The sequence below is a fragment of the Mytilus californianus genome, unplaced genomic scaffold (genome assembly GCF_021869535.1).
Source record: "Mytilus californianus isolate M0D057914Y unplaced genomic scaffold, xbMytCali1.0.p SCAF_1, whole genome shotgun sequence".
In the NCBI taxonomy this organism is placed as follows: domain Eukaryota; kingdom Metazoa; phylum Mollusca; class Bivalvia; order Mytilida; family Mytilidae; genus Mytilus; species Mytilus californianus.
The window spans coordinates 130,131,779-130,156,954 of record NW_026262581.1 but is presented as its reverse complement, the minus strand read 5'-3'; the positions used below and the strand labels follow the sequence as shown (position 1 = coordinate 130,156,954).

At 34.2% G+C, this 25,176-nt stretch overlaps 2 protein-coding genes across 3 annotated transcripts; one reads left to right on the top strand and one right to left on the bottom strand.

Annotated features, from left to right (window-relative positions):
- Positions 1-11,758: 11,758 nt before the first annotated feature.
- On the bottom strand, positions 11,759-15,988 carry LOC127713893 (uncharacterized). Its single transcript, XM_052219856.1, has 3 exons — positions 15,933-15,988; positions 15,326-15,533; positions 11,759-13,947 (listed from the first exon to the last, which is right to left on the bottom strand). The coding sequence occupies exons 1-3, from the start codon at positions 15,938-15,940 to the stop codon at positions 13,102-13,104; spliced, it is 1,062 nt and encodes a 353-aa protein (XP_052075816.1). The 5' UTR covers positions 15,941-15,988; the 3' UTR covers positions 11,759-13,101.
- A 1,230-nt stretch (positions 15,989-17,218) lies between these two features.
- On the top strand, positions 17,219-24,433 carry LOC127713710 (uncharacterized). Of its 2 annotated transcripts, none has more exons than XM_052219808.1 (3): positions 17,219-17,393; positions 20,510-20,910; positions 22,627-24,433. In XM_052219808.1, the coding sequence occupies exons 2-3, from the start codon at positions 20,518-20,520 to the stop codon at positions 23,500-23,502; spliced, it is 1,269 nt and encodes a 422-aa protein (XP_052075768.1). In that variant the 5' UTR covers positions 17,219-17,393; positions 20,510-20,517; the 3' UTR covers positions 23,503-24,433. The 2 variants fall into 2 exon arrangements, with proteins under 2 accessions (XP_052075768.1, XP_052075769.1); XM_052219809.1 differs by lacking the exon at positions 17,219-17,393 and adding an exon at positions 18,757-18,831.
- Positions 24,434-25,176: the final 743 nt, after the last annotated feature.

The following is a 25,176-nucleotide window of genomic DNA, read 5'->3' as shown; positions in this document are numbered from 1 at the left end:
AATTGGTAATTTTAAGGAAATTTAGCAGTTTTTGGTTATTATCTTGAATATTATTATAGATAGAGATAAACTGTAAACAGCAATAATGTTTAGCAAAGTAAGATCTACAAATAAGTTGTCATGACCAAAATTGTCAGTCGATCCCTTTAGGAGTTATTGACCTTAATAGTCAATTTTTAACAATTTTTTGTAAATTTTTGTAATCTTTTACAAAAATCTTCTTCTCTAAAACTACTGAGACAAATTTAACCATACTTGGCCATAATCATTATTAGGGTATCTCGTTTAAAAAATTTGTCTGATGACCCCGCCTTCCAACCATCATGGCCGACTTAGTTAAAAATAGAACATAGGGGTAAAATGCAGTTTTTGGTTTATATCTCTGAAACTAAAGCATTTAGAGCAAATCTGACAGGTGGCAAAAATGTTCATCAGATTTAGATTTATCTGCCCTGAAATTTTCAGACGAATCCGACAACCCGTTGTTGGGTTGCTGCCCCTGAGTTAGTAATTTTACAAAAATTTTGCAGTTTTTTGTTATTATCTTAGATATCATTATAATATCTAATATCTAATACTATTAATTATGATTTTAACCTTATTTTACATGATTTCCAAAGCATCAGTAAATACAGGTGAGCGACACAGGCTCTTGAGAGCCTCTAGTTTGTCACATACAAGAATATATATGGTTTAGGGGTGGTGATCTTGACCGTTTATAAGTTCTCAAACAGGAGGGGGGTGGGGGGTGACCCCAGGGGACACGCCTTTTATTTCATTTGATTTGTTTTATTGTCCCATACAAGAATATATATGGTTTCGGGGTGGGGATCTTGACCGTTTACAAGTTTTCAAAAAAAAGGGAGGTGGGGGTTACCCCAGGGGAATTCCCCTTAATTTCATTTGATTTGTTTTATTGTCCCATACAACAATATATATGGTTTAGGGGTGGGGATCTCGACTGTTTACAAGTTTTCAAAAAGAAGGGGTTGGGGGTTACCGCCGTGGACTTCCCCTATATTTCATTTGATTTGATTTATTGTCCCATACAAGAATATATATGGTTTCGGGGTTGGGATCTTGACCGTTTACAAGTTATCAAAAAGAAGGGGGGTGGGGGTTGCCCCCATTGTGTGGAAAGTGCGAGTAGAATCCCCTAGAGGAATTCACCACCATGGCAACACTTTGTTTATAGCTAGTAAATCTAAAAACGAAATATATCCAATGAAAACAGAACTCGGAGCAGATGAACTCCCAATTGTGTATCTTCTTCTGGACAGCGAGGATGGCATCATCGAACCAAGATTTCTGTCCTACAATGCACAGGCTAAAAGACTCGCTGTCGAAGTAGCTGGAAACCTCATTCAAACGTACAACTGTTCAAATCGTAATTAATACGTTGTCGAACAACAATCGAACTGTAGTGTTTTGTACTTCCTTTTTATTACAGTAGAAACAGCATTTCGTAGCATTGATCCAGTTTTCCGTTTCTGCTTAAACTAAGTATGACGTTTCAATGTAGATCATTCCTGCTTACATTGTGTTTTCCCCTGGGAGAGTGGGGGTATCGATTCAGTTATCAACAATTTAACACGGGAATAAGTTTTTCTTTTCGCATCAATTTGATGTGTGCACAAAACTTCTATGGGCGTTAACAAGATTTTATTTTTTAATTAGATCTTGTTAACCCCATCGAGTTATGAAAATAGGGTAAAAAGAATAAAAGAGACAACAAACTGAGATCCTTTATACAACTCGGAATTTCTTTAATTTGAACTTGTGTTGTTATCCGGACTGTTAACCCTATACTGGAAATGCACCCGACAAAAATAGTCAAATGGACATTTGCATATAGGAATATTACGTCAGAAGTTCCGTAATAAAACTTTTAACCATAAGAGTTGCAATGACGAAATTAAAAATGGTCATCATTTCTAAATTCCAAGAAGCATGTAAACATTAATTAAAAAAATAATCATATTGCAATATTACGTACGGTCTTACGATATAAGTTTAAGCAAAGAGTAGATCACAAGAGGATTCATGACTGTTGCTGGATAGAGTAAAAAATCATTGGTTTCCCGTAAAATAAATCTGGAAACTAGATATTGTACTGACACAATATCTTAAAAAGCATAACTTTGTCGCCATCTTTGCAACTTAAGTATTCAAAATATAAATAAATACATAACGTAAATAAAGCATTACCCATATTCTGCCTGAAACGGCAGACAAACTGTAGTTCGGAAGTACCTCTTCGTAATATGTCTCATCAGAAATTTAAGATTGAAAAATGAAAACAAATCAAAATGATGACCGTGGGCATGACTCCTTAGTCTGCTTTTACCCGAAAAACATGGATGAAATTGCAACAGTATGAAATGTCTGCCTTAAATACTTTTTGAACCGATAATAGCCTTGAAAATGTTAAATTTCAAAGTGAAGGAAGTATTTCCAATTCCAGAAGATAAGCAACAAAAAATCAGTTCCTGCTGAACGAGACATTAAAACGATAAAAAGATATTTGAATAGACGAAACATACCTTTGTTTATTACTCCAAATACTAGATTTACAGTTATTGCCATCACCATCTCATTCTCAGTAATCCCCGAATAAAAACTCATGACAAAATTATCATAATTACAATATGGCACTGGCTACGATTAATTAAAGTACTGAACATCGGATGACCGCAAGTTCTGGTGGATGGTGGATGGTCACAAGCACTTGTCTCAGAAAAAAATCACATCTCTATACCTGAAAGTTAGGTTAAGGTAGATAGATATATTTTTTCTGAGACAAGTTTTTGTGTGAATGATGAATAAACGACAGGGAATTCAACCTCACCGTAATAACTATTATATTGTAGTGATATAATTATTTGTTATCAGTATACTCTGGTTTGTTGTTATATATTATATTTATATTTGTATAATAGTTATATAAAATGTTCATCCATTTGTATATCATTCTATTCTACTTTTCTAATGATAGTGCAGTGCAAGTGCATGGTGGACACTCTTCTACAATAATTCGTTTTTTCTAATAGATTGGATTTGAGTAGGCATTCATATTTTCCCGCTTTTGTTACAAAACGTTCTTGAGATATTCTTCCGCATGCGTTAACACAAATTTTCGGTATTCTTGATTTGTTATTGATATATATATTTCTCACGACAAAACATTTTCATTTCATTTATCTATGTTCTTAAAAATTATTTTCATGAATATTTATTGATAAAATTAATATATAACAAGCGATAAGGAATGTTATTTTGCACACGATAATATCCGCGTAATTATACGGTTATCAGTCAAAAACGAATGTCACGTGGGTAGAAATGTCTGTGGCAACAATACACCGGAATGCCCTCACGGTCATCCGATGTAAAAAGTTATTCAGGCTTACGTTGGACAATAATTGCCGGAATGCTAGTTTACGTTAGAATTAATTCCGAACGTAACAATACAGTTTGTGTTTACGGTTACGTTTAACCCGAATAATTCAGTCCCTCCCCGTAATCGATCTCTCCTACTTACTCCGCGTTAATAGAGTAATCGTAGATCAGCGGAATATAACGACTGAATTATTCGGGTTAGGTTACGTTGTGTTATTGTTACGTTAATGCATTTCAATTTTCAATGTATGTTGGGAATAGTAATATATATATATATATATATATATATAAACGCCTAAAAAGTGTACACAACAACACCAATAACAAAAAAAGGAACTATACATGTAATTATTTATAAATATTTCGGATAACAGATATCCTTCATCAGTAAATATGTTTGTGATGTTGAATGAATCATATATCAGTCTACTTAAATTAAACTATAACAATCTATAAAAAAGTCAAACCGAACATAAGGTAAGACGCTTGCACAATTCTAAATGTGTGTTCAACACGACATAGGTTATATGACTAATTACAGCAGAGAGTTCAAATATATGCTTTAAATAAAAATAATAATGTGCGATATGAACTAGCACAATTCTAAAGCTTTAACGGTGACGACAGTTATGATGTTACAAGAACGATTGCGTCAATAAGAATTCCAAATAAACAGCACTGAACGATCTAACTTTGTAAATATTTCAAATTTGACAACGGTAGAGTAGTTACAACAGAGTCTGCGTATTTAAACATCGCAAACAAACGGCCGTTAAAATATGATAATAAATTTTGACTAAGGTTAACTAGTTGAACGTGGCTTGGCACTTTTACATCCCTCAAAAAATTAAGCAATTTAAATTTATTTAATAATACAAGTTATCAAAAAGAAGGGGGTGGGGCTACCCCCATGGACTTCCCCTATATTTCATTTGATTTGTTTTATTGTCCTATACAACAATATATAAGGGTTAAGGGGTGGGGATCTCGACCGTTTACAAATTCTCAAACAGGAGGGGGTGGGGTGACCTCAGGGGACTCACCTTTTATTTCATTTGATTTGTTTTTTTTTTGTCCCATACAAGAATATATATGGTTTAGGGGTGGGGATCTTAACCGTTAATAAGTTCTTAAACAGGAGGGGGTGGGGGTGACCTTCAGTTTTAAGCTTAAATGAAGTGTCCATACTTGCTCAACTGTTCAGGGTTTGACCTCTGCAGGAAAATCCGGTTTGCTGTCACTCTGACAGCCTCTTGTTGGGCCATGTTTTCAAGTTGGTCTAAATCAGGGTCCAAAATTAAACTTTGTTTGATTCAACAAAAATTGAATTTATGGGGTTCTTTGAAGTGATGAATGTCCAATTTCAAATATTTCAGTTCTTTGATCACATTCATTTTGTGTCACAAACCTATGCTGTGTCAAATATTCAACCACAATCCAAATTCAGAGCAGCAGTTTTAAGCTTAAATGAAGTGTCCATACTTGCTCAACTGTTCAGGGTTTGACCTCTGCAGGAAAATCCGGTTTGCTGTCACTCTGACAGCCTCTTGTTGGGCCATGTTTTCAAGTTGGTCTAAATCAGGGTCCAAAATTAAACTTTGTTTGATTCAACAAAAATTGAATTTATGGGGTTCTTTGAAGTGATGAATGTCCAATTTCAAATATTTCAGTTCTTTGATCACATTCATTTTGTGTCACAAACCTATGCTGTGTCAAATATTCAACCACAATCCAAATTCAGAGCAGCAGTTTTAAGCTTAAATGAAGTGTCCATACTTGCTCAACTGTTCAGGGTTTGACCTCTGCAGGAAAATCCGGTTTGCTGTCACTCTGACAGCCTCTTGTTGGGCCATGTTTTCAAGTTGGTCTAAATCAGGGTCCAAAATTAAACTTTGTTTGATTCAACAAAAATTGAATTTATGGGGTTCTTTGAAGTGATGAATGTCCAATTTCAAATATTTCAGTTCTTTGATCACATTCATTTTGTGTCACAAACCTATGCTGTGTCAAATATTCAACCACAATCCAAATTCAGAGCAGCAGTTTTAAGCTTAAATGAAGTGTCCATACTTGCTCAACTGTTCAGGGTTTGACCTCTGCAGGAAAATCCGGTTTGCTGTCACTCTGACAGCCTCTTGTTGGGCCATGTTTTCAAGTTGGTCTAAATCAGGGTCCAAAATTAAACTTTGTTTGATTCAACAAAAATTGAATTTATGGGGTTCTTTGAAGTGATGAATGTCCAATTTCAAATATTTCAGTTCTTTGACCACATTCATTTTGTGTCACAAACCTATGCTGTGTCAAATATTCAATCACAATCCAAATTCAGAGCTGTTTTAAGCTTAAATGTAGTGTCCATACTTGCTCAACTGTTCAGGGTTCGACCTCTGCCGGAAAATCCGGTTTGTTGTCACTCTGACAGCCTCTTGTTTTTTTTTATGTGCGATTTATTAAACTTTTAACTGACTTCAGTTTTGTTGATGAATTATGGTCGCCAATAAGAACGAAATAACGATCACAAAACATCTGGACGATGAAAATGAAAATCGGTTCAACCTCAGCTATATACTGTTGACACCTGTCGGCAAATGTCAAAATCAATTGCCTTCTGACACAAATAAATTTCGACTTGTTTTTTATGTTTTATTTTTTTCCATTTCAGTCATGCTAAGTAAAATATTAAAAGCAGAAGAGTTGAACATAACATCAGTAATGGACGGAAATGATATAATATTAAAAGACAACATAAAACAAGATCATGTTTCCAACAAAATTTTTGGACGAAAATATATTTATTTTTCAAGAGTAAAAAAAATGCTTTTCACCTGAAGCATGGCTGCAGGCATTGAAAGCTGGTATAACTTCAAAAAGTTAAATTCAAGTGCAGAGTGGAACTGTCTAGTGGCAAAACCGACGTGTACATTGCGGAATCACTCGTTTGTGATGGCTACCAAAAAATGCGTCGAACTAAAACATGCACCAAAAAGCACTGACTTGTATCATTGGATTGCTTACGAATTAAAGTTTTCAAGTTGTATTTTTATATTACATACATATGGGACATATACTATATATATATATATTACTATTCCCAACATACATTGAAAATTGAAATGCATTAACGTAACAATAACACAACGTAACCTAACCCGAATAATTCAGTCGTTATATTCCGCTGATCTACGATTACTCCATTAACGAGTAAGTAGGAGAGATCGATTACGGGGAGGGACTGAATTATTCGGGTTAAACGTAACCGTAGACACAAACTGTATTGCTACGTTCGGAATTAATTCTAACGTAAACTAGCATTCCGGCAATTACTGTAGTGTCCAACGTAAGCCTGAATAAATTTTTACATCGGATGACCGTGAGGGCATTTAAACTGGTCCGCCGTTCCATCTATAGCTAGGCACTGTCAGTGTAGCGATAAGTGAACAAAACAGGGGGTCCAGTTTAGAGGGCATTCTGGTGTATTGTTGCCACAGACATTTACCCACGTGACATTCGTTTTTGACTGATAACCGTATAATTACGCAGATATTATCGTGTGCAAAACAACATTCCTTATCGCTTGTTATATATTAATTTTATCAATAAATATTCATGAAAATAATTTTTAAGAACATAGATAAATGAAATGAAAATGTTTTGTCGTGAGACATATATATATATATATCAATAACAAATCAAAAATACCGAAAATTTGTGTTAACGCATGCAGAAGAATATCTCAAGAACGTTTTGTAACAAACGCGGGAAAATATGAATGCCTACTCAAATCCAATCTATTAGAAAAAACGAATTATTGTAGAAGAGTGTCCACCATGCACTTGCACTGCACTATCATTAGAAGAGTAGAATAGAATGATATACAAATGGATGAACATTTTATATAACTATTATACAAATATAAATATAATATATAACAACAAACCAGAGTATACTGATAACAAATAATTATTAATATACTATATAATAAAATATTAATTTTCGCGAACCATTTAGGTCACAGAAATTCCAAAAAATGGCATCAGTAAGGAGAGTTGTACAAATGATGTGAATACACAGAACCCAGATCCAAATTATCTTTTACTAAAAGTATTCATCATTTTCTGTTTTGTATGTACTAACAACATTTCATTTTTCTACAATTTCGATTAAAATATTATAAAACCTGCAGTTCAATAGGTCACATGCCCCAAATAAACATTCCCCGATTGGTCGAACTACTGTGGCCTCGGTGTAAAGCAACGCAAGCCTCGATGTAAAGATCACGCTTCCAAAAATAGAGGTATGTCCCAACTTAACATTCCCCGATTGGTTGAATTGCTGCTCGATGTAAAGCAACGGAAGCCTTGATGCAATGAAGAAAAGGGATTGACAGGATAAACGTAATCGTTATAAATTTTAACTTCATGGTTCTTATGCAAGCAAATTTAATAGACAATGATTTTATACAGTTGTGTTATTGTTTTCACCTTACATAGGGCTTTATTTCTGATCTTATTTCTGTGTACACAATTCTGAATCTACATATTTCACCTATATCAATATTAGGTAATCCGTTTGGACGATTCCATATACTATTATGTTTTAGGGTTTTTTAGCTTCAGTGTCGAGTTGGTGTATAGTATTGAGGGCTATCTGCGAGAAATAAATCTTTTTTTCTGATAGATTAACTAAATTCAAAACCAATATAAAAATAGTTAACACATATATTTTATTTAACTGAGTAAATTGATCGGAATGTGAATGATACATAAACCTAAAATTCGTTTTGGTCTATCCCAGTGATGACATTTGCGCGGGAATTTAGTCCATTGACATCGAAATATAATTTACTTTGGATTATAATTATCTTTAGATGTAATGTTACAGGATTTAATGTGAAATCATTTATCTCTTCTTTTATAGTACACGAGTTTGGAGTTTGACGTCAGGTTTGTACACATGAAGTCTCTAGTCTAAAAAAAGCCAGTGACAGAACGATAAACAGATATTGAGATAAGCGACTGTCTAGGGCCAAGTAAGGGAGGTGAAAAAGCCAGTATTACGCAGAACGATAAACAGTTACATAGACGGATCCAGGGGGTGGGGAAAATTTGGTTGATTTTATAGGGAAGCAGGGGCGGATCCAGCCATTTTATAAAAGGGGGGTTCCCAACTCAGGACAAAGGGTGGGTGGGGGGTGTGTTCCAACTATGTGTCCCCATTCAAATGCATTGATCGTCCAAAAAAGGGGGGTTCCAACCCTCGAAACCTCCCCCGGATCCGCCACTGGGGAAGCATGACGGGAGTGGGCAACCCTTAGGTCAGTCAGCGGCCACCCCCCTTTTATGAAAAGTTGTGGATCCGCCACTGAGATTTATATAAGCAGGTTTTCTTTGTGTAGATACCTTAAAATATCACCAACTGTGACTGAGTACACAATTTGATTCATTTTAGCTCATTAGCTGGGCTCACTCGCTAAAAAGGTTCATTGCGGGCATGCTCACTGGCTAACATTTTACGATATTCATGACTCATGTAGAAAAGCCGATAATCTATACATGTGTGTGAGGAGTAGTTATCAAGATTCCTTTCGTCTGTAAAAACTGTCTTAGGCCAAGTTAGGGAGGTGAAAAAGCCAGTAATAGAACGATAAACAGATGATCAGGTTTTCTTCATATAGATCCCTTTAAATATCCCCCACTGAGGACACAATTTGATTCATTTTAGCTCATTAGCTGCGCTCACTCGCCATAATAGGTTCATTGCGGCTTACTGGCTAATATGTGTAGAAAAGCTGATAACCTATACATACATGTACATGTATATGGTCAGATCATATGTTTTCGTACGTCATATGAATTTGTACTATGCATGCCTTTTCAACGGAAATTGTGACGACAGTATGCATTCTTAATAGCACGAAAAATGATGAGAAGAGGATACATATGTCAACCAAAATTTTTCAGCAACGTCAAAATATGTGAGGACACCCTATCAAGATCTATCAAGCTTGTGTTCATGTTGCGTTAAAACTGTTTTAGGAAGGTGAAAAATACCAACAACATAACAATAAATAGATAATCGATATTGTAAAATATCAATGTGTTGAAAAGCCAATGATCTACATATATACTTAAATATGTCCACCATAAAATAAAACTGATTTAATTTACACCACAACAGTTGAAAAAACCTTTATGTTTATATAACTTATCTCATTCTAGTCCATTCAACTGACAGAATAGGTGTACATTTCATGAACTCTTTAATAACAAGAATCATCATGGACTATTTATAGCAATATCTGTTAGCCATTTAGGGGTCTTTTGCATTCAAAGTTTAGTTTTAGTGGGTTTATTTTGCGAAAAAGAACTTAATTTCCAGATCAAAGTTAACATTTTCTATATATTTTGCTGTGTCAAAATGACCTAATAAATATGAAGGACAGTACCCATATAGACCCAAAAATGGTATATCACATTCTACACATGACATTTTAGCAGGAAAGACTGCCATTGGAGTATATAACTTTTAACCTGTGTATATATAATTAAAATACGATAATAAAATTCATGTCTTTTTCAGGACCTCTGATCCAACCATGTAGTATGGCATGTTTGTGAGATATGGTTTTGGTGGATAGGATGTTCATGAAGGACCTGTAGTACAAAGTATATCACTGGATTGAGCTCTTTGGCTAAGTGTATTATTAAAGTGCTTTGCTTTGAGCTCAGTTCATTGTTATGCAATTCATTCTTTGTGAAATAAAGATTTGACAGACAACTCTCATGTACAAGGATTTGTCAGGGTAGTATCCATTCTATGTACAATGTAAGTAATAAGGAGATAAAAGCATTTTATTATGATTTGAACCAAACATTTTTTGTCCATTAACCAAATTTAAAAAAAAGAACAAATTTACCGGACAATGCTACACTCGCTACTAGCAATATGATGCTAGGTTGTTTTAATACATCTGTACTGCCTACTGATGACTTGGTCCTGAGTGTAAATGGTCATTCAGTATGTTAAAAAAAAAGGGCAAAATTTATAAGGCCTATCTGGCCTAATTGATTTCTAAAACTATATTTCATTGTACATGTTCAACATTTATCATTCATTTGTTTATTTCTTAATTTGTGTGAATTAACATTGTTACAGTAAATGTTAATTACTACACTTTCATACCACAACAAATACTGTATTGGTATCACTTATATTTGTATCCATATAACAAAAAAAATTGAAAAGAGAATAATTTTGCAATACCTTTTTCATATTGAATACTATAACTTTTTTGATATTTAGATATATTAAGTAGATTTTCATAATACCCACTTGACATGCTTGAAATTCTATCAGATTACTTTTGGAGCAGTTATGAGTCTTTGAAGCATGCTCACAAAGGTTTTTTTGTTGATATCATTTTCATATTGGTCAAAACTTTTTTTTGCTTCGGCCAGCTTTGGAGGAGATGTTATCAAAGAATTGATAAAAAACAACACAGAAGTTTACTTTCTAGCTCTTCTAGCCCCAAGCATCATGTCAGGCATGGTCATTACTAAAAACCAATAAAAGTCTTCTAATCTGAGAAACAATTTCGACATTTTAACAAAATATTTTACTAATGATACTTGCAATCCAGTGAGCAAATACATATAAAAAAGATGTGGTATGATTGCCAATGAGACAATTCTCCACAACAGACCAAAATGACACAGAAATTAACAACTACGGGTCACCGTACAGCCTTCAACAATGAGCAAAGCCCATAACACATAGTCATTTATGTTATTTATGTACACAGAATAAACAAAAAACAAATATTATGTAACACATAGACAAACGACAACCACTGAATTACAGCCACCTGATATCATGTTCTCAGATATCATCTCCCATTTAAAAAAAAATCACATGAAAAAATGAACCTATTATGTGTTGCTCTCCTAGATACAAAATGTATCCAAAATCAAAGATGTGGAAAATATTCTATCATAATCATTTGGTAATTAATGCAATTAGTGTCTCTTCCATGTCCGTCTTGAACATAAAATCTAAATATTAAATAAACAACACTCCTCATGCTCAGGTTGGTTGTCATCGTTCAACACAGTTAATAACAACATATAGGAAAAACATAGAACTCCTTTTGTCATATCAAACATCCAAACATACTATCCACATTCATCTGTGTCCACACTTGTATCACTACAATATAATAGTTATTACGGTGAGGTTGAATTCCCTGTCGTTTATTCATCATTCACACAAAAACTTGTCTCAGAAAAAATATATCTATCTACCTTAACCTAACTTTCAGGTATAGAGATGTGATTTTTTTCTGAGACAAGTGCTTGTGACCATCCACCATCCACCAGAACTTGCGGTCATCCGATGTTCAGTACTTTAATTAATCGTAGCCAGTGCCATATTGTAATTATGATAATTTTGTCATGAGTTTTTATTCGGGGGTTACTGAGAATGAGATGGTGATGGCAATAACTGTAAAATTGAGTATTTGGAGTAATAAACAAAGGTATGTTTCGTCTATTCAAATATCTGTTTATCGTTTTAATGTCTCGTTCAGCAGGAACTGCTTTTTGTTGCTTATCTTCTGTAATTGGAAATGCTTCCTTCACTTTGAAATTTAACATTTTCAAGACTATTATCGGTTCAAAAAGTATTTAAGGCAGACATTTCATACTGTTGCAATTTCATCCATGTTTTTCGGGTAAAAGCAGACTAAGGAGTCATGCCCACGGTCATCATTTTGATTTGTTTTCATTTTTCAATCTTAAATTTCTGATGAGACATATTACGAAGAGGTACTTCCGAACGACAGTTTGTCTGCCGTTTCAGGCAGAATATGGGTAATGCTTTATTTACGTTATGTATTTATTTATATTTTGAACACTTAAGTTGCAAAGATGGCGACAAAGTTATGCTTTTTAAGATATTGTGTCAGTACAATATCTAGTTTCCAGATTTATTTTACGGGAAACCAATGATTTTTTACTCTATCCAGCAACAGTCATGAATCCTCTTGTGATCTACTCTTTGCTTAAACTTATATCGTAAGACCGTACGTAATATTGCAATATGATTATGGGTAGGGTCGAATCAGCATTATTTTTTTAATTAATGTTTAAATGCTTCTTGGAATTTAGAAATGATGACCATTTTTAATTTCGTCATTGCAACTCTTATGGTTAAAAGTTTTATTACGGAACTTCTGACGTAATATTCCTATATGCAAATGTCCATTTGACTATTTTTGTCGCTTGCTTTCCAGTATAGGGTTAACAGTCCGGATAACAACACAAGTTCAAATTAAAGAAATTCCGAGTTGTATAGAGGATCTCAGTTTGTTGTCTTTTTTATTCTTTTTATCCCATTTTCATAACTCGAAGGGGTTAACAAGATCTAATTAAAAAATAAAATCTTGTTAACGCCCATAGAAGTTTTGTGCACACATCAAATTGATGCGAAAAGAAAAACTTATTCCCGTGTTAAATTGTTGATAACTGAATCGATACCCCCACTCTCCCAGGTGAAAACACAATGTAAGCAGGAATGATCTACATTGAAGCGTCATACTAAGTTTAAGCAGAAACGGAAAACTGGATCAATGCTACGAAATGCTGTTTCTACTGTAATAAATAGGAAGTACAAAACACTACAGTTCGATTGTTGTTCGACAACGTATTAATTACGATTTGAACAGTTGTACGTTTGAATGAGGTTTCCAGCTACTTCGACAGCGAGTCTTTTAGCCTGTGCATTGTAGGACAGAAATCTTGGTTCGATGATGCCATCCTCGCTGTCCAGAAGAAGATACACAATTGGGAGTTCATCTGCTCCGAGTTCTGTTTTCATTTGATATATTTCGTTTTTAGATTTACTAGCTATAAACAAAGTGTTGCCATGGTGGTGAATTCCTCTAGGGGATTTTACTCGCACCTTCCACACAATGGCTCCATCATAATCCACGCAATTGACACAGTCCTTTGTAAGATCTGCGATATAAAGCAGTTGTTTACCTTGATCATGTACCAATCGAATGGTATTTCCAGTAAATATTCCAAAGCGTCTGGTATATCCAGAGATTTCTTTAAGTACAACTCCGGACAAATTAGTGATTATTATTGCTCCATATTTTCCCTCTCCGACTTCAATTGCCAAGCTTTTTTCGTTACCTTCACTGTATGAAATACTAAATGGCTTTTCTTCTAATTTAAATTTTCCGGTATCCTCAAAACTTCCTTGCTGTACAAGGAACATCCTTACGACATGTTTGTCAGCAAATGTAATGGCTATCTCTTTACCAGAAATGGCTGCTATTCCTCTTGGTTCGTGAGTGAAATTCCTTCTAAACGCATACGTGTAACGATCTGAATTGAAAAGTTTAAGACTTTTATGTCGATTGTCAATGACAACCAGACGACCATCTGGTAGAATAACCATACCTAAAGTACAGGCTGCTCCCTTATCATCCCCTGGAACGGTGGTTGGTGTGTGTTTGTGATGTGTTGCCCGATATTCTCCTCGTACCTCAAATGGACAATAAGGAGAGTAATTAAAACTCAAACAATAGTGCATTGCAATCAAAACGCTTCTCAAAATATGAGACACTCCGACCATCACCTCTATGCAAAGTTCTAATATCATATCCTGACTTCAATCTATGTTTTTGATTTATCCTGTTGCTTTAGCTCCCTCATTGTTTTCAAGTTTAGGTTTCTCGATATTTTAGCATCGAGATATTTGTCAAAATGTGCATCCGCTGCATCGAACTTCGTAATGAGAAATGATGTAAATGCATCGAGACATTTTTAGGTCCTTTTTGGTCATATAGCTCTTCTGTTACGGTTCTCATACATCCTTGGTTTTCAAATATTCGGCTATTTGCGTTCCTGATGAAGGTAAATCCAGAAAAGCTTTTCCGACGCATGAACTTTGTTTTTTTATTTTTTACAGCACTGGGTCGATTACACTGCTGGTGGACTATCAGTCCCCGAGGGTAACATCAGCTCAGTAGTCCATACTTCGTGACTGAAATGATTTTTAACAAATCTTTCTTAAATTGTCCGTTTAAAATTTAGAAATTATTACGAAACTAAGGTTTCAAAACCCTCAGGTAGAGTTGACATTAGATGAATTTGTCTATTATTTATATGTCCTTTTTGATCATATAGCTCTTCAACTGTTTCGGTTCTTATACATCCTTGATTTTCAAATATTCAGCTTTGAGTGTTCATGACGAAGATAAATTCAGAAAAGCGCTTCGGACGCATGGAATTTATAAAATGTTGTTTTAATTATTTGCCGAAATATATGTCTGCTTCCACCAAAGTTCGTAATGCTGTAAAAGCAACAACCCTAAAACATTAAATCCATTGGACGTTTACTTATTAATACTATATTCTGGGAGAACATGATTTATGAATTACATGTATGTGTCGTTGGCTTTTGAATTAGCTTTCTGTAATTGCGAGTATTCTTAGATCGGTACTTTGTGTCTTTTGTTTTTATGTTAGTTCTTTTTGTGCTTCTTGTCATATGTTGAGTCAAACCATTTTTTTTACTGTTTCATTTAACACTTGTCATAGGAAAGGTTGGGGTTGAGCACTCAAAACCTGGTAAACGCCACCACATTCTTTAACTCAGGAGTCTGTAATTCAGTTCTTGTCGTTTGTTGCTGTATATCATATTTATTTTTCGTTTTTTGTTTTGTAAATAAATCAGATCGTTGTTTTTTCTTGTTTGAATTGTTTACAAATTGTCATTTTTGTGCCAGTTATATACATAGTTGACTATAAGGTACGGGGTTTTCATTGTTGAAGGCCATACGGTGATCTGTAGTTGCGTACAGTCACGTCATCTGGACTACCACATCACCTTATTTTTATATTCGTGTTATTATACGTACATTTCGACATTGTTCATTATAACTCTCCTGAATTGTTGTCCCACCAGAGGAAGCTTGGAGATGTTCTTTAGTTGCCCCGTTTGTATTATGTTTCTGAGTACAAATTTCACAATAGGACTGTTTGCAGACATCACAGTGTGATGTTATTTCTTTTTTCTTCTTACAGCTGTCGCAGACATCCGCCCTTTCAGTTTTTTCCTTGGGGGCCCTGAAGAATATCTATTGCTTTGAAACACTGTGCTAATTTTATACATTTACTGTCTTAGGATGAGGTAAATGTAAGGCTGTTTTATTGACTTTTGAAACTGATAAAGTCAATTAAACCACATTTTTACAGAAACAAAAGACAGTTTTATGCCTGCTCCGAGAGAAAACACATGTACAATGCAGTGATTTGTTCACTTTACATTAGTTTGTTGCTACATGCATGTCTATATACTATTAATATACAAATATGTGTATTGAGAGTTTTGAATACAATAATATTTTGATTGCATGGCACATTAAATGCATAGAAAACTACAATTAAAGCGAAAGTTGATATATGCATGTACTTTTAAATGAATTGTCTTCAATATTTAATAAAAAATCAATATACCATACTTACTGCATCATTATGCCTGAAGTGCTGTTTACTAAGTTTACATTCACAGTTTCAAACTCAATCAACTATAACATATCGTTATATTATTTACTTTATACAGTTTAAACTTTTTACAATTTACCTGCGTAGAATGATTTTGAAATAGAGCATAATCTTTTTCTGAATATGTATTTTTTTTTTTTAATTCCAATCAATTATTTCATTGGTAGAGTTTCTTGGTTTTTTCTATTACTAGTAAGATACTCTAAAATTTGACTATATGAATTGAAATGTATCGAAAGAAAAGTGATGGTCATTTTGCTTCAGCGCAAATGCATTTTCCGCACATTTCAAAAGCTAAAAGTTGTCAAATTCGACTGGAATTTGAATTTTACAGAGTCTATTAGTATATTATAAACTTCAAATGTTTTTCAGCAATTTTAAATATATTTATAAAAGTAACGTGTTATTCGGTGCTACTTGTTGCTTATAAAGGCATTTTGATACAAACACTGCAAAATGTTGTTTTTTTTTATTTTGCACCGAACGACGTCTCCTTAACAAAAATTGAAAATAATTTGCATCTGAAAGACAATCTACAGCTTTACTTCAAACCGCAATTTAGTTAAGGTTAGAATACTCCTCTGATACATTTTTGGTTAGAACATTTCCAAAATCTATTGAAATGTGTGCGATTTTTGCTTTCTTCATGCGTTTATAATTTGGTGCATGATCTGGTTAAAAACATGCAATAATATTGTAAGAAAATCAGTTAAGTTTGCATACCCTCCGCCCCCTCCAATATTTTGTTAAAAAAATCTTGAAAATGAGTAATTATCTCTTGAAGCAGTAGGCTGGTATACTGTATACATTCAGTCTACTCTTTTTCTTTATAAATACTGAAAATGGATATATTACCCCCACCCACCCCATTTACAATGTAGTAATTCAAGTATGTTTACATCCTTGGCCTCAAATTTTTTAGGTTCGAGTGTTCCTAGTGAAGGTATATTTAGAAAAGCACTTTGTTAGCACTAACTTGACAAGGCCCAAAGTTTTAATTTCATTTACTTTTTCTATGGCACATTATTTAGGTGAAGCTTAGGTAAATTATTAACTTATTCATGAACATGTATTACAAACAGAGAAGTAAGGTACATTGTTCATCGACACCCCTTTAAATTTCTGCCAAATTAATAAATTTGGATCTTTAAAATGCGTCAGTTCAAATAAATTTCATTTGGATTTTTTCTCCAGTAGTTAATATTAATATGTATTAGAAAGACTATTATGTTCGGATTCCACTCAACTGTGTCATCGCCCAGTTGAAAGGATTAGATCATTTATTCATCCGTTATGGTATATGATAAAGGTGCACCATTGAAATGGTTGAAATTATTTTCTTTGACGAGGCGCTAGGATAGATCTTATTCATGTATTGTTGTATATAGCAGGGTGCACAATTAAAAATAAGTGTATGATAAGGTTGGTATTTTTCACTTTACTAATCACGGAATTGTATAACTAAGATGAACAATTTCTTGTACTTATGCTGAAATAAGTTTCCAAACTATGTAGCCAGAGTACATCGTTGTCAAGTCAGCTAATCCAATTACAACGGTTAATTAGTTTTTTAATTGTCTCATCTTCACTTGTCGTGATTCCATTGTTTAATAGACATTTAATACTCCATTACGATACTTGTATAGTGGTCTTGTTCATTGTCGTCGCTGCAATTCGCTGTAAAAGAAGGACGAAAGATACCAGAGGGACAGTCAAACTCACAGATCGAAAACAAACTGACAACGCCATGGCCAAAAATAAAAAGACACACAGACAAATAATAGTACAGATGACACAACAAAGAAAACTAAAGACTAAGCAACACGAACCCCACCAAAAACTGGGGTGATCTCAGGTGCTCCGGAAGGGTAAGCAGATCCTGCTCCACATGTGGCACCCGTCGTGTTGCTTATGTTATTACAAATCCGGTAAATAGTCTAATTAGGTAGGTCACATTCGTGAAAAGGGAAGGGTATTGTAGTTACGACATAAGGAACATATCCGATATCATCTGTGAAACGGTTATTCCATAACGGTTAACCAACTCGTGATGGCGTCCGTAAAATTTACGAAGGGATGATTTCAATTTCACCATCTGGAACTCTTGGTTTAATAGCTTCCTTGTGAGCAGCAATCCTCTATCAAGGAAATCATGATAGGAAATACAAGCCCGGGAATATCGTATCAATTGGGAGATATATACACTACTCCGTATGCAGGCGCTGCTGAAATGTTGCTACATAGAAATGGAAAGTTCACAATTGGGAAGCTGAAATCATCTCTTTTGTCGTAAAGTTTTGTTTTCAACCGACCCTCATTGTCAATTTCTAGATGTAAGTCAAGATATGAGGCAGACTTAACTGTATCTGTAGTATCCTTTATCTCTAGTTCGATGGGATAGATTCGTTCAACATAGTCACCAAATTTTGTATTATTTAGTGAGAGAACATCATCTATATAGCGGAACGTAAAGTTAAAGGATATTGCTAACTTCTTATCTTTCTTCCTAAGAAGTTCCTGTATGAAGTCAGCCTCATAATAATAAAGAAACAAGTCGGCAAGAAGAGTAATGACGAAGTAAATCTGTACACATATATGCTATATGCCTCGTCGACGATCGTAAAAGGATATGCCAAATATATAGTTGTAAAGAAACACAAAAGAACATTTGTTATCTTTATCCCAAAAAAACCTTTAATAATGGAATAACAAGTAGATAAATATATATATTGGTTAATATGTTTCTGACAAAATATCGAATTACGATTTTACTTACCTGTTTGCAATTCACTTTATTGTATATTTAAGTTCATCTACGCTTAGGGTTTTAAACCATCGAATTTTTAACGAAGTAATTAAGGTAAGAACATTGGTGTTGAAATATTAATAACTTATTTTCAGATAAGTTCAATTTTTGTTTATTCTTATTGCAATTTAATAACAGAAACAAAATCACAGAATAACCCATTGTGCTCTTGATTTTTTATTGAAATTAACTTTTTTATGTTCATTTGGCCCCTTCTGATGGTGTGTATATATCACAATTTAACTTTGCCCGTGTCTGAAATGACGTTTTAAATTTCAATGAACGTAATTTATGGTAAACTATTAAGTCAGGGATTTCAATACCACAAATTTATTAAAACTATTATTAATTCTTTCATAGATACAAAGATTTGGTTTAGAAATTTGGCTGTACCTGTAGAATTCTTATTAAAACGGGATTCGCATTCTAATGTTTTACTGTGATGTTTTGTTACGAGCCCGTAAATTTAGATATGATCCATGTAAACTCATTGATCCTTTGAATAAACTTATTTTTAAAGGTTAATAATACAATATCGTAGTGACATCTTAGAATATTGCTTTCATCGGTACTAACATTGGTTTTGTTTTGAAAAAATAAACCATCACTAAATAATGAGTACTGTTCCATATCACTTATATTTTGGCATTGCATAAGGTCATGTGTTTTTCAGACTGTTTATGACGTCTTTAAACTAAATACTGATGGATGCTTTAGACTGGGAGAACATGATTTGTTTATAATAAAAAAAAAAGATGTGGTATGATTGCCCATTTAATAGACAACCAAAGACCAACTGACGTAGACGTTAACAACTATGGGTCATCATACGGCCTTCAATAATGAGCAAATCCCATACCGCACAGTAAGCTATAAAAGGCCCCGAAATGACAAATGTAAACAATTCAAACGAGAAAACTTACGACCTTATTTATGTACAAAACAAGAAACAAAACACAAATATGATATACAGCAACAAACATCAACCACTAAATTACAGGCTTCTGACTTGGGACAGGCACATACAGAATGTAGGGCCGGGTTAAACATGCTTGCTGGCGCCAAACCCTCCCCCTAACCTTGGACAGTAGTGTAACAGTACTACATGAGAAGAAACTATATAAAAATCAGTTGAAAAGAGCTTAACTCATCAGATCGATACAAAACACAACAAACAAAAAAACTAACAAAAACGCAAAATACACAAAGTACAGATCTGAGAGTTCTTGTATTTGTCATTGGCTTGAATTATCTTTCGGTAACTGAGAGTTCTCTTATATCGGTGCTTTGAGCAGCTTATTGTTTTTATGACAGTTGTTTTAGTGTGTTTCGTATCGACGTGTTGAGTTAATTCATTTACAAGATGATTTTCATAGTTTGTTCTTATGTTGTGCTGTTACACCCCTGACCCAGGTTAGGGGAGGGTTGAGCTCTCATTAACATATTAAATCCGCCACATTATGCATGTGTCTGTCCTATGTCAGGAGCCTGTAACTCAGTACTTGTCGTTGGTTCACATCTGTCATATTTGTTTTTGTTTCGCATTTTCCAAGTCGGGGCCTTTTATAGCTGACTATACGGTATGTTTTTTTTCTCATTGTTGAAGGCCGTACAGTAACCAACAATTGCTTACATGCACGCCATTTGAACTCTGCTGGAAAGTTGTATCATTGGCAATCATATACAATGTCTCCTTATATCTATATTTCCAATCTGTTTACTATTGTTTCAGATATAACTATGGACGCTGGAACATGCGACGGGTGTAATAAGCCCCTCACCCAGACAACATATTGTGTTGAGTGTACCCAGTGTTTCTGTGCAGGATGTACAAAGGTCCACACAAGACAAAATGCTACGAAGTCGCACATTCTATTACGTATATCACCGGACGGTTCTGATGCGTCAAGCACAAAAATTGGACGAAACTGTGAAATTTGTGAAGAAAAAATGGAAGTAGTTAGTTTATGTGCCTCTTGTAGAGAGATGTATTGTACTGAATGTTCGGGGAGACATCATTTAGTGAAAGCGACTAAGGACCACCAGTTGTGCCCTCTAAAGTTATGGGACTCAAGTCTGGTTACCCGGACTGTGAGTAGTGTAGTACAGGACAGTACGAAAAAGAAAGCACAGGTAAATGTTAAAAAGACATCTTAAATGTATATCTTCTTTCCCCCTTTTGATCTCGATCCGTAGGGATTGATTGCTTGATTGTTGGTTGCTTAACGTCCAGTGGCAAATATTTCATGCATATTCAGGACGAGAACAGATTAACAATAAATACAATACGTAGGTTCTGTATTAAGGTCGGAGAAATTTAGACTGCCACGGGAAATGAGGGTATATTGGATAGAGACAGAAATTTAGCCTTGCAACAGGTCACCTACGGACCCCTCAAAGAGTTGTTGCAAGGGTTCTTAACGCGCAAAGAGCGTGACACTCTCTTTACACGAGGCATCGGATTTAACGTCCCCATCCTGACCGGACGTGGCTGCAAATTTGTACATCCTGCACAGCCAAACGGACGCCCCACTTTAGCAAGGGTTTTACTGCCGGTCGGAGGAAGACCAATGGTGACCATACTTCTATTCCCCAGTCACCCTTGGGGCCTATCCGTAGGGAAGAAAGCTCGCAGTTAATGAAGTCAAGCTCAGTGTTATTTACCTGCTGATAAGAAATCTTCTTATACTATGATATCGATTGCTATATTTCTTAGTAATTTTCATACAGCAACGTCCTAAGTGCCGATTATCATGTTTTCTCTTTTAAAATTGATACGCTAAAACTAAAATATTAGCTGAGAGTCACAATCTGAGGCTAAAACGCTAAAACTAAAATATTAGCTGAGAGTCACAATCTGAGGCTAAATCGATTTATCGGATAAATTTGTGTGTTTTTCGTGATAGGCAGGATGTTTCGTTCGTGCGCAAAGCACAGAACAAACTATTCATAAAATACAAGAACCAATTTAGTATTGCTTCGAACTATGAATAAGCAAATTAATTTTGTATATTAAATTACCCGTAAATCAATATTTAATCAATTTTAACATTGTTGGCTATTTTTTACCTTGAAAAAACTATAATGGATATCGAATCATTTACTTAGAAAGTTACATTATATAGAAGGAACAAACACAACTTCACCTTCAAGAAAGGAAAAGTTATTTCGTTAATCATTTTAAGTCTGAAGATTACCATCAAGGCCTTAAAAGGACAGCTTTCACTATTAAATGATCATATTTTTTTTACCAATATGATACCGTTACCCTATATCTCGAAAAATATAATAGACACTGCAATCTGTAACAACAAAAATGACCAGCAACACAAGATCTACAAATAGACCAAAATGATTATTATCGCTATTTTCTCAAATTTTGCTTTGATCTTTTTATGTGATTATTTTTCATATCGTCAATCGACTCCTTGCAAGAGTTCTTACCCGAAAATAACAATTTAATCCATTTTAACATTGTTGGCTATTTATCACCTCGAAAAAAAACTATAATGGATAGAATAAAACTCTGTCCAGCAAAAATTAGTATAAAGACAAGATCTACAAATAAGGCCGATATCAGTCAGTCGACTGTTTATGTGGTTTTAACAGTGTACCAATTTTTATGCAAACTTGCCAAGTGATCCAGGTTTCGTTGCAGAGAAACTTTGTCTTCAAAAAATATGGTTGATAAGCTGTGATGAATTATTGCTTCACTTTACAACATGTTTATTTAAAATAACCATAATTACAAATTGATAATCAATTTAAATTGATTGTACTGCTCAATATTGGGCGTCGTATTCTGACAATACAAACTTTGCATTGTATGCTGATTACGTTTTGATTCAGGTCAATGTTATACTGAAGCAAGAAAAAGACTTATACAAAGGAAGGTTAATTTCCGAAAGACCCAGTACTGCACCAGGAGAAACCGCTATGACACGAATTAGAGGAATGACTATTTTACAAGATGGTCGTCTGCTTGTCATAGACAGCAAGAACAAATGTCTCAAAGTCTTCAAACCGGAATGGTACGAACTTTTAACGAAGAAAGAATTAACAGACGAACCACGAGGCATTGCTGCCGTTTCACACGACGAAGTAGTTATTACATTTGCAGATAAAAAAGAGGTCCGCATTTACAAGATTGATAAAGTCAATAATTTGTGGAAAGAGAGAAGTTTTGGAATAAAGGATAAACCATTTAGCATTTCATATAGCCGGAGATCGTTTGCTATTGAGTTGGGTGAAGGCGACGATGGTGAAATTGCTGTTACAGATTTTAATGGTAACATAACACATTTAGTGAGAGGTCAAAATAGTAGTTTCGGTCAATTTACGGGCAACACAATTCGGCTAGTTCATGACAATGACAAAAAACTTGTGTTCATTGCGAATGTTTCCGACGGATACATTCACTGTGTTGATTATAAAGGAGAAGTCAAGTGGGTAAACAAAATTAATACACCAAGGGGCGTGGCTCTTCATGAACATACATTATTTGTGGCAAGTAAGGCAGATAATAAGATTTACCAGTTAAGCTCAACCAATGGAAACATGTATAGCCTTTTGTCAGACACAGACAGGATAAGCCAACCAAGATATATTGCTTTTCATGCGTCACAGGGGAAACTCGCGATAGAGGTCGGAAGTAGTGTAAACATATACACTATTTTAAAAAAATTAAAAAAAAAAGAAGTGATTACTGAATTCAGATTTGTTTAATGTTAAGTGTATATCTGGTAAAGTTATATCATAGAACTTACAACCAGATTACATGGACTCAAACAGCTAACGGACATAGAAACTACCACTTATTAAACACAACTATTCTACAAGACAATATTATTGTTGCTCCTATAAATTAGAATTTGTTTATATTTATGGTTGTCCAGAACATTCATGAAATATTTGCCACTGGACGTTAAGCAAAAAACAACCAAGCAATATATTCATGGATTTGGATTCTGGATGCAATATAATACTTTTAGTTAAGCTGATATTACATATGCGTGAAAAATGAATGAAGCATGCCATGTAGATAACTATTTATCAATGCGTAGACAGTTGGAGTAAAATCAGGTCCATAGATATATACATGAACATTAGCCTAGAAATTAATTAAATTTTTAAATGACATTATTCATTGAATATCTAAAATATATAAACATGTATCTCATATCATCACCTTGTTACTACAACTAATATTTACAAACATACTGTGAATGGTGTCTTTTTAAGAATTAAATTGTTACTTATGTGCTGTATATTTCACATGGAACAAAATTTATAAAAGCAAAGTCACAACACACCAGAAAATGTACATTACAAGGTATTGGAAAGTGTAGTGTTATTTACTTTGAAGGATTTTTTGTTGGTCATATCTTCACTAAATTTCATCATTTGGTGTTCAATTTAAAGTTCACATTACAAATGAATTAATATATCAGAAACTGTTAGTCTTTTGAAAACTCATTCAGCATAGGAACTTGTTTAAATAGTAGAGGCCATTAAGTGCCTTTATTTCTCAAGGAAATTGTTATCTCTCCAAATTATGTGTTATGCTTGGATCACAATAATTATGTTTCTCCTTTCAAATAACACACAAAGTACTGCTTAATTTTGCGGATATGCCACAAATTTATTGTACTATATATAACTTGCCAGAAAAATACACGTTTGTAAAAAGTTCATTTCAGCAGTAAGTCATAAATTTGGAATTGGTTGAAGCCTTATCAGCGGTACTGGATGTGGGTTTTAGGCACAATGAAAAGACATTTTGGTGAATTGGTCAATGGTAGTGAAAAATTATCCAACAAATCTCTGAAAGAGATTAGATAAAGGATCAGCTCGCCGGAAAATTGGTCCTAATTGTTGAGAATTTCTTTTAATTTCAAGGAAAACTTTATGTACTAATAAAACAAGACATTACATGCTGCAAATGTTGAAAGTCTTAAAGATAAAGGTTTTACTACAAGTATCACATAAATCTAACATTTTTAAATATCCATGACAATGAGGTAAAGGTCAGATAAATCCTGTCAGACAGACATTTACACCTTACTATGATTCACCAAATCTAGTTGACCTATTGCTAATGGTAATTGAAAAACAGACCAAAAACATATAAATTTAACATTGACCAATGAATCATGAACCAAGAAAATGACAAGGTCAGATGATACCGACTAGACAGTGCACACATGTACACCTTACAATCATTATATACACCAAATATAATTGACATATTGCTTATAGTACTTGAAAAACACACTCAAAACAGAAAAAAATTAACATTGATCAATAAACCATGAAATTAAGGTCAAGTTCAGATGAAACCTGCTTGTCTGACATGTACCCCTTACAATCATTCCATACACCATATATAGTTGACCTACT

What these genes read in the sequence shown, in the direction of transcription:
- LOC127713893 (XM_052219856.1), bottom strand. An exon ending in ATAATGAACAATGTCGAAAT is followed by an intron (nt 13,948 to 15,325) that starts GTACGTATAATA and finishes TGTCCATTTGAG; the next exon opens with GTACGAGGAGAATATCGGGC.
- LOC127713710 (XM_052219808.1), top strand. Translation starts at nt 20,518, where the DNA reads ATGGACGCTGGAACATGCGACGGGTGTAATAAGCCCCTCACCCAGACA. An exon ending in GTACGAAAAAGAAAGCACAG is followed by an intron (nt 20,911 to 22,626) that starts GTAAATGTTAAA and finishes GTTTTGATTCAG; the next exon opens with GTCAATGTTATACTGAAGCA.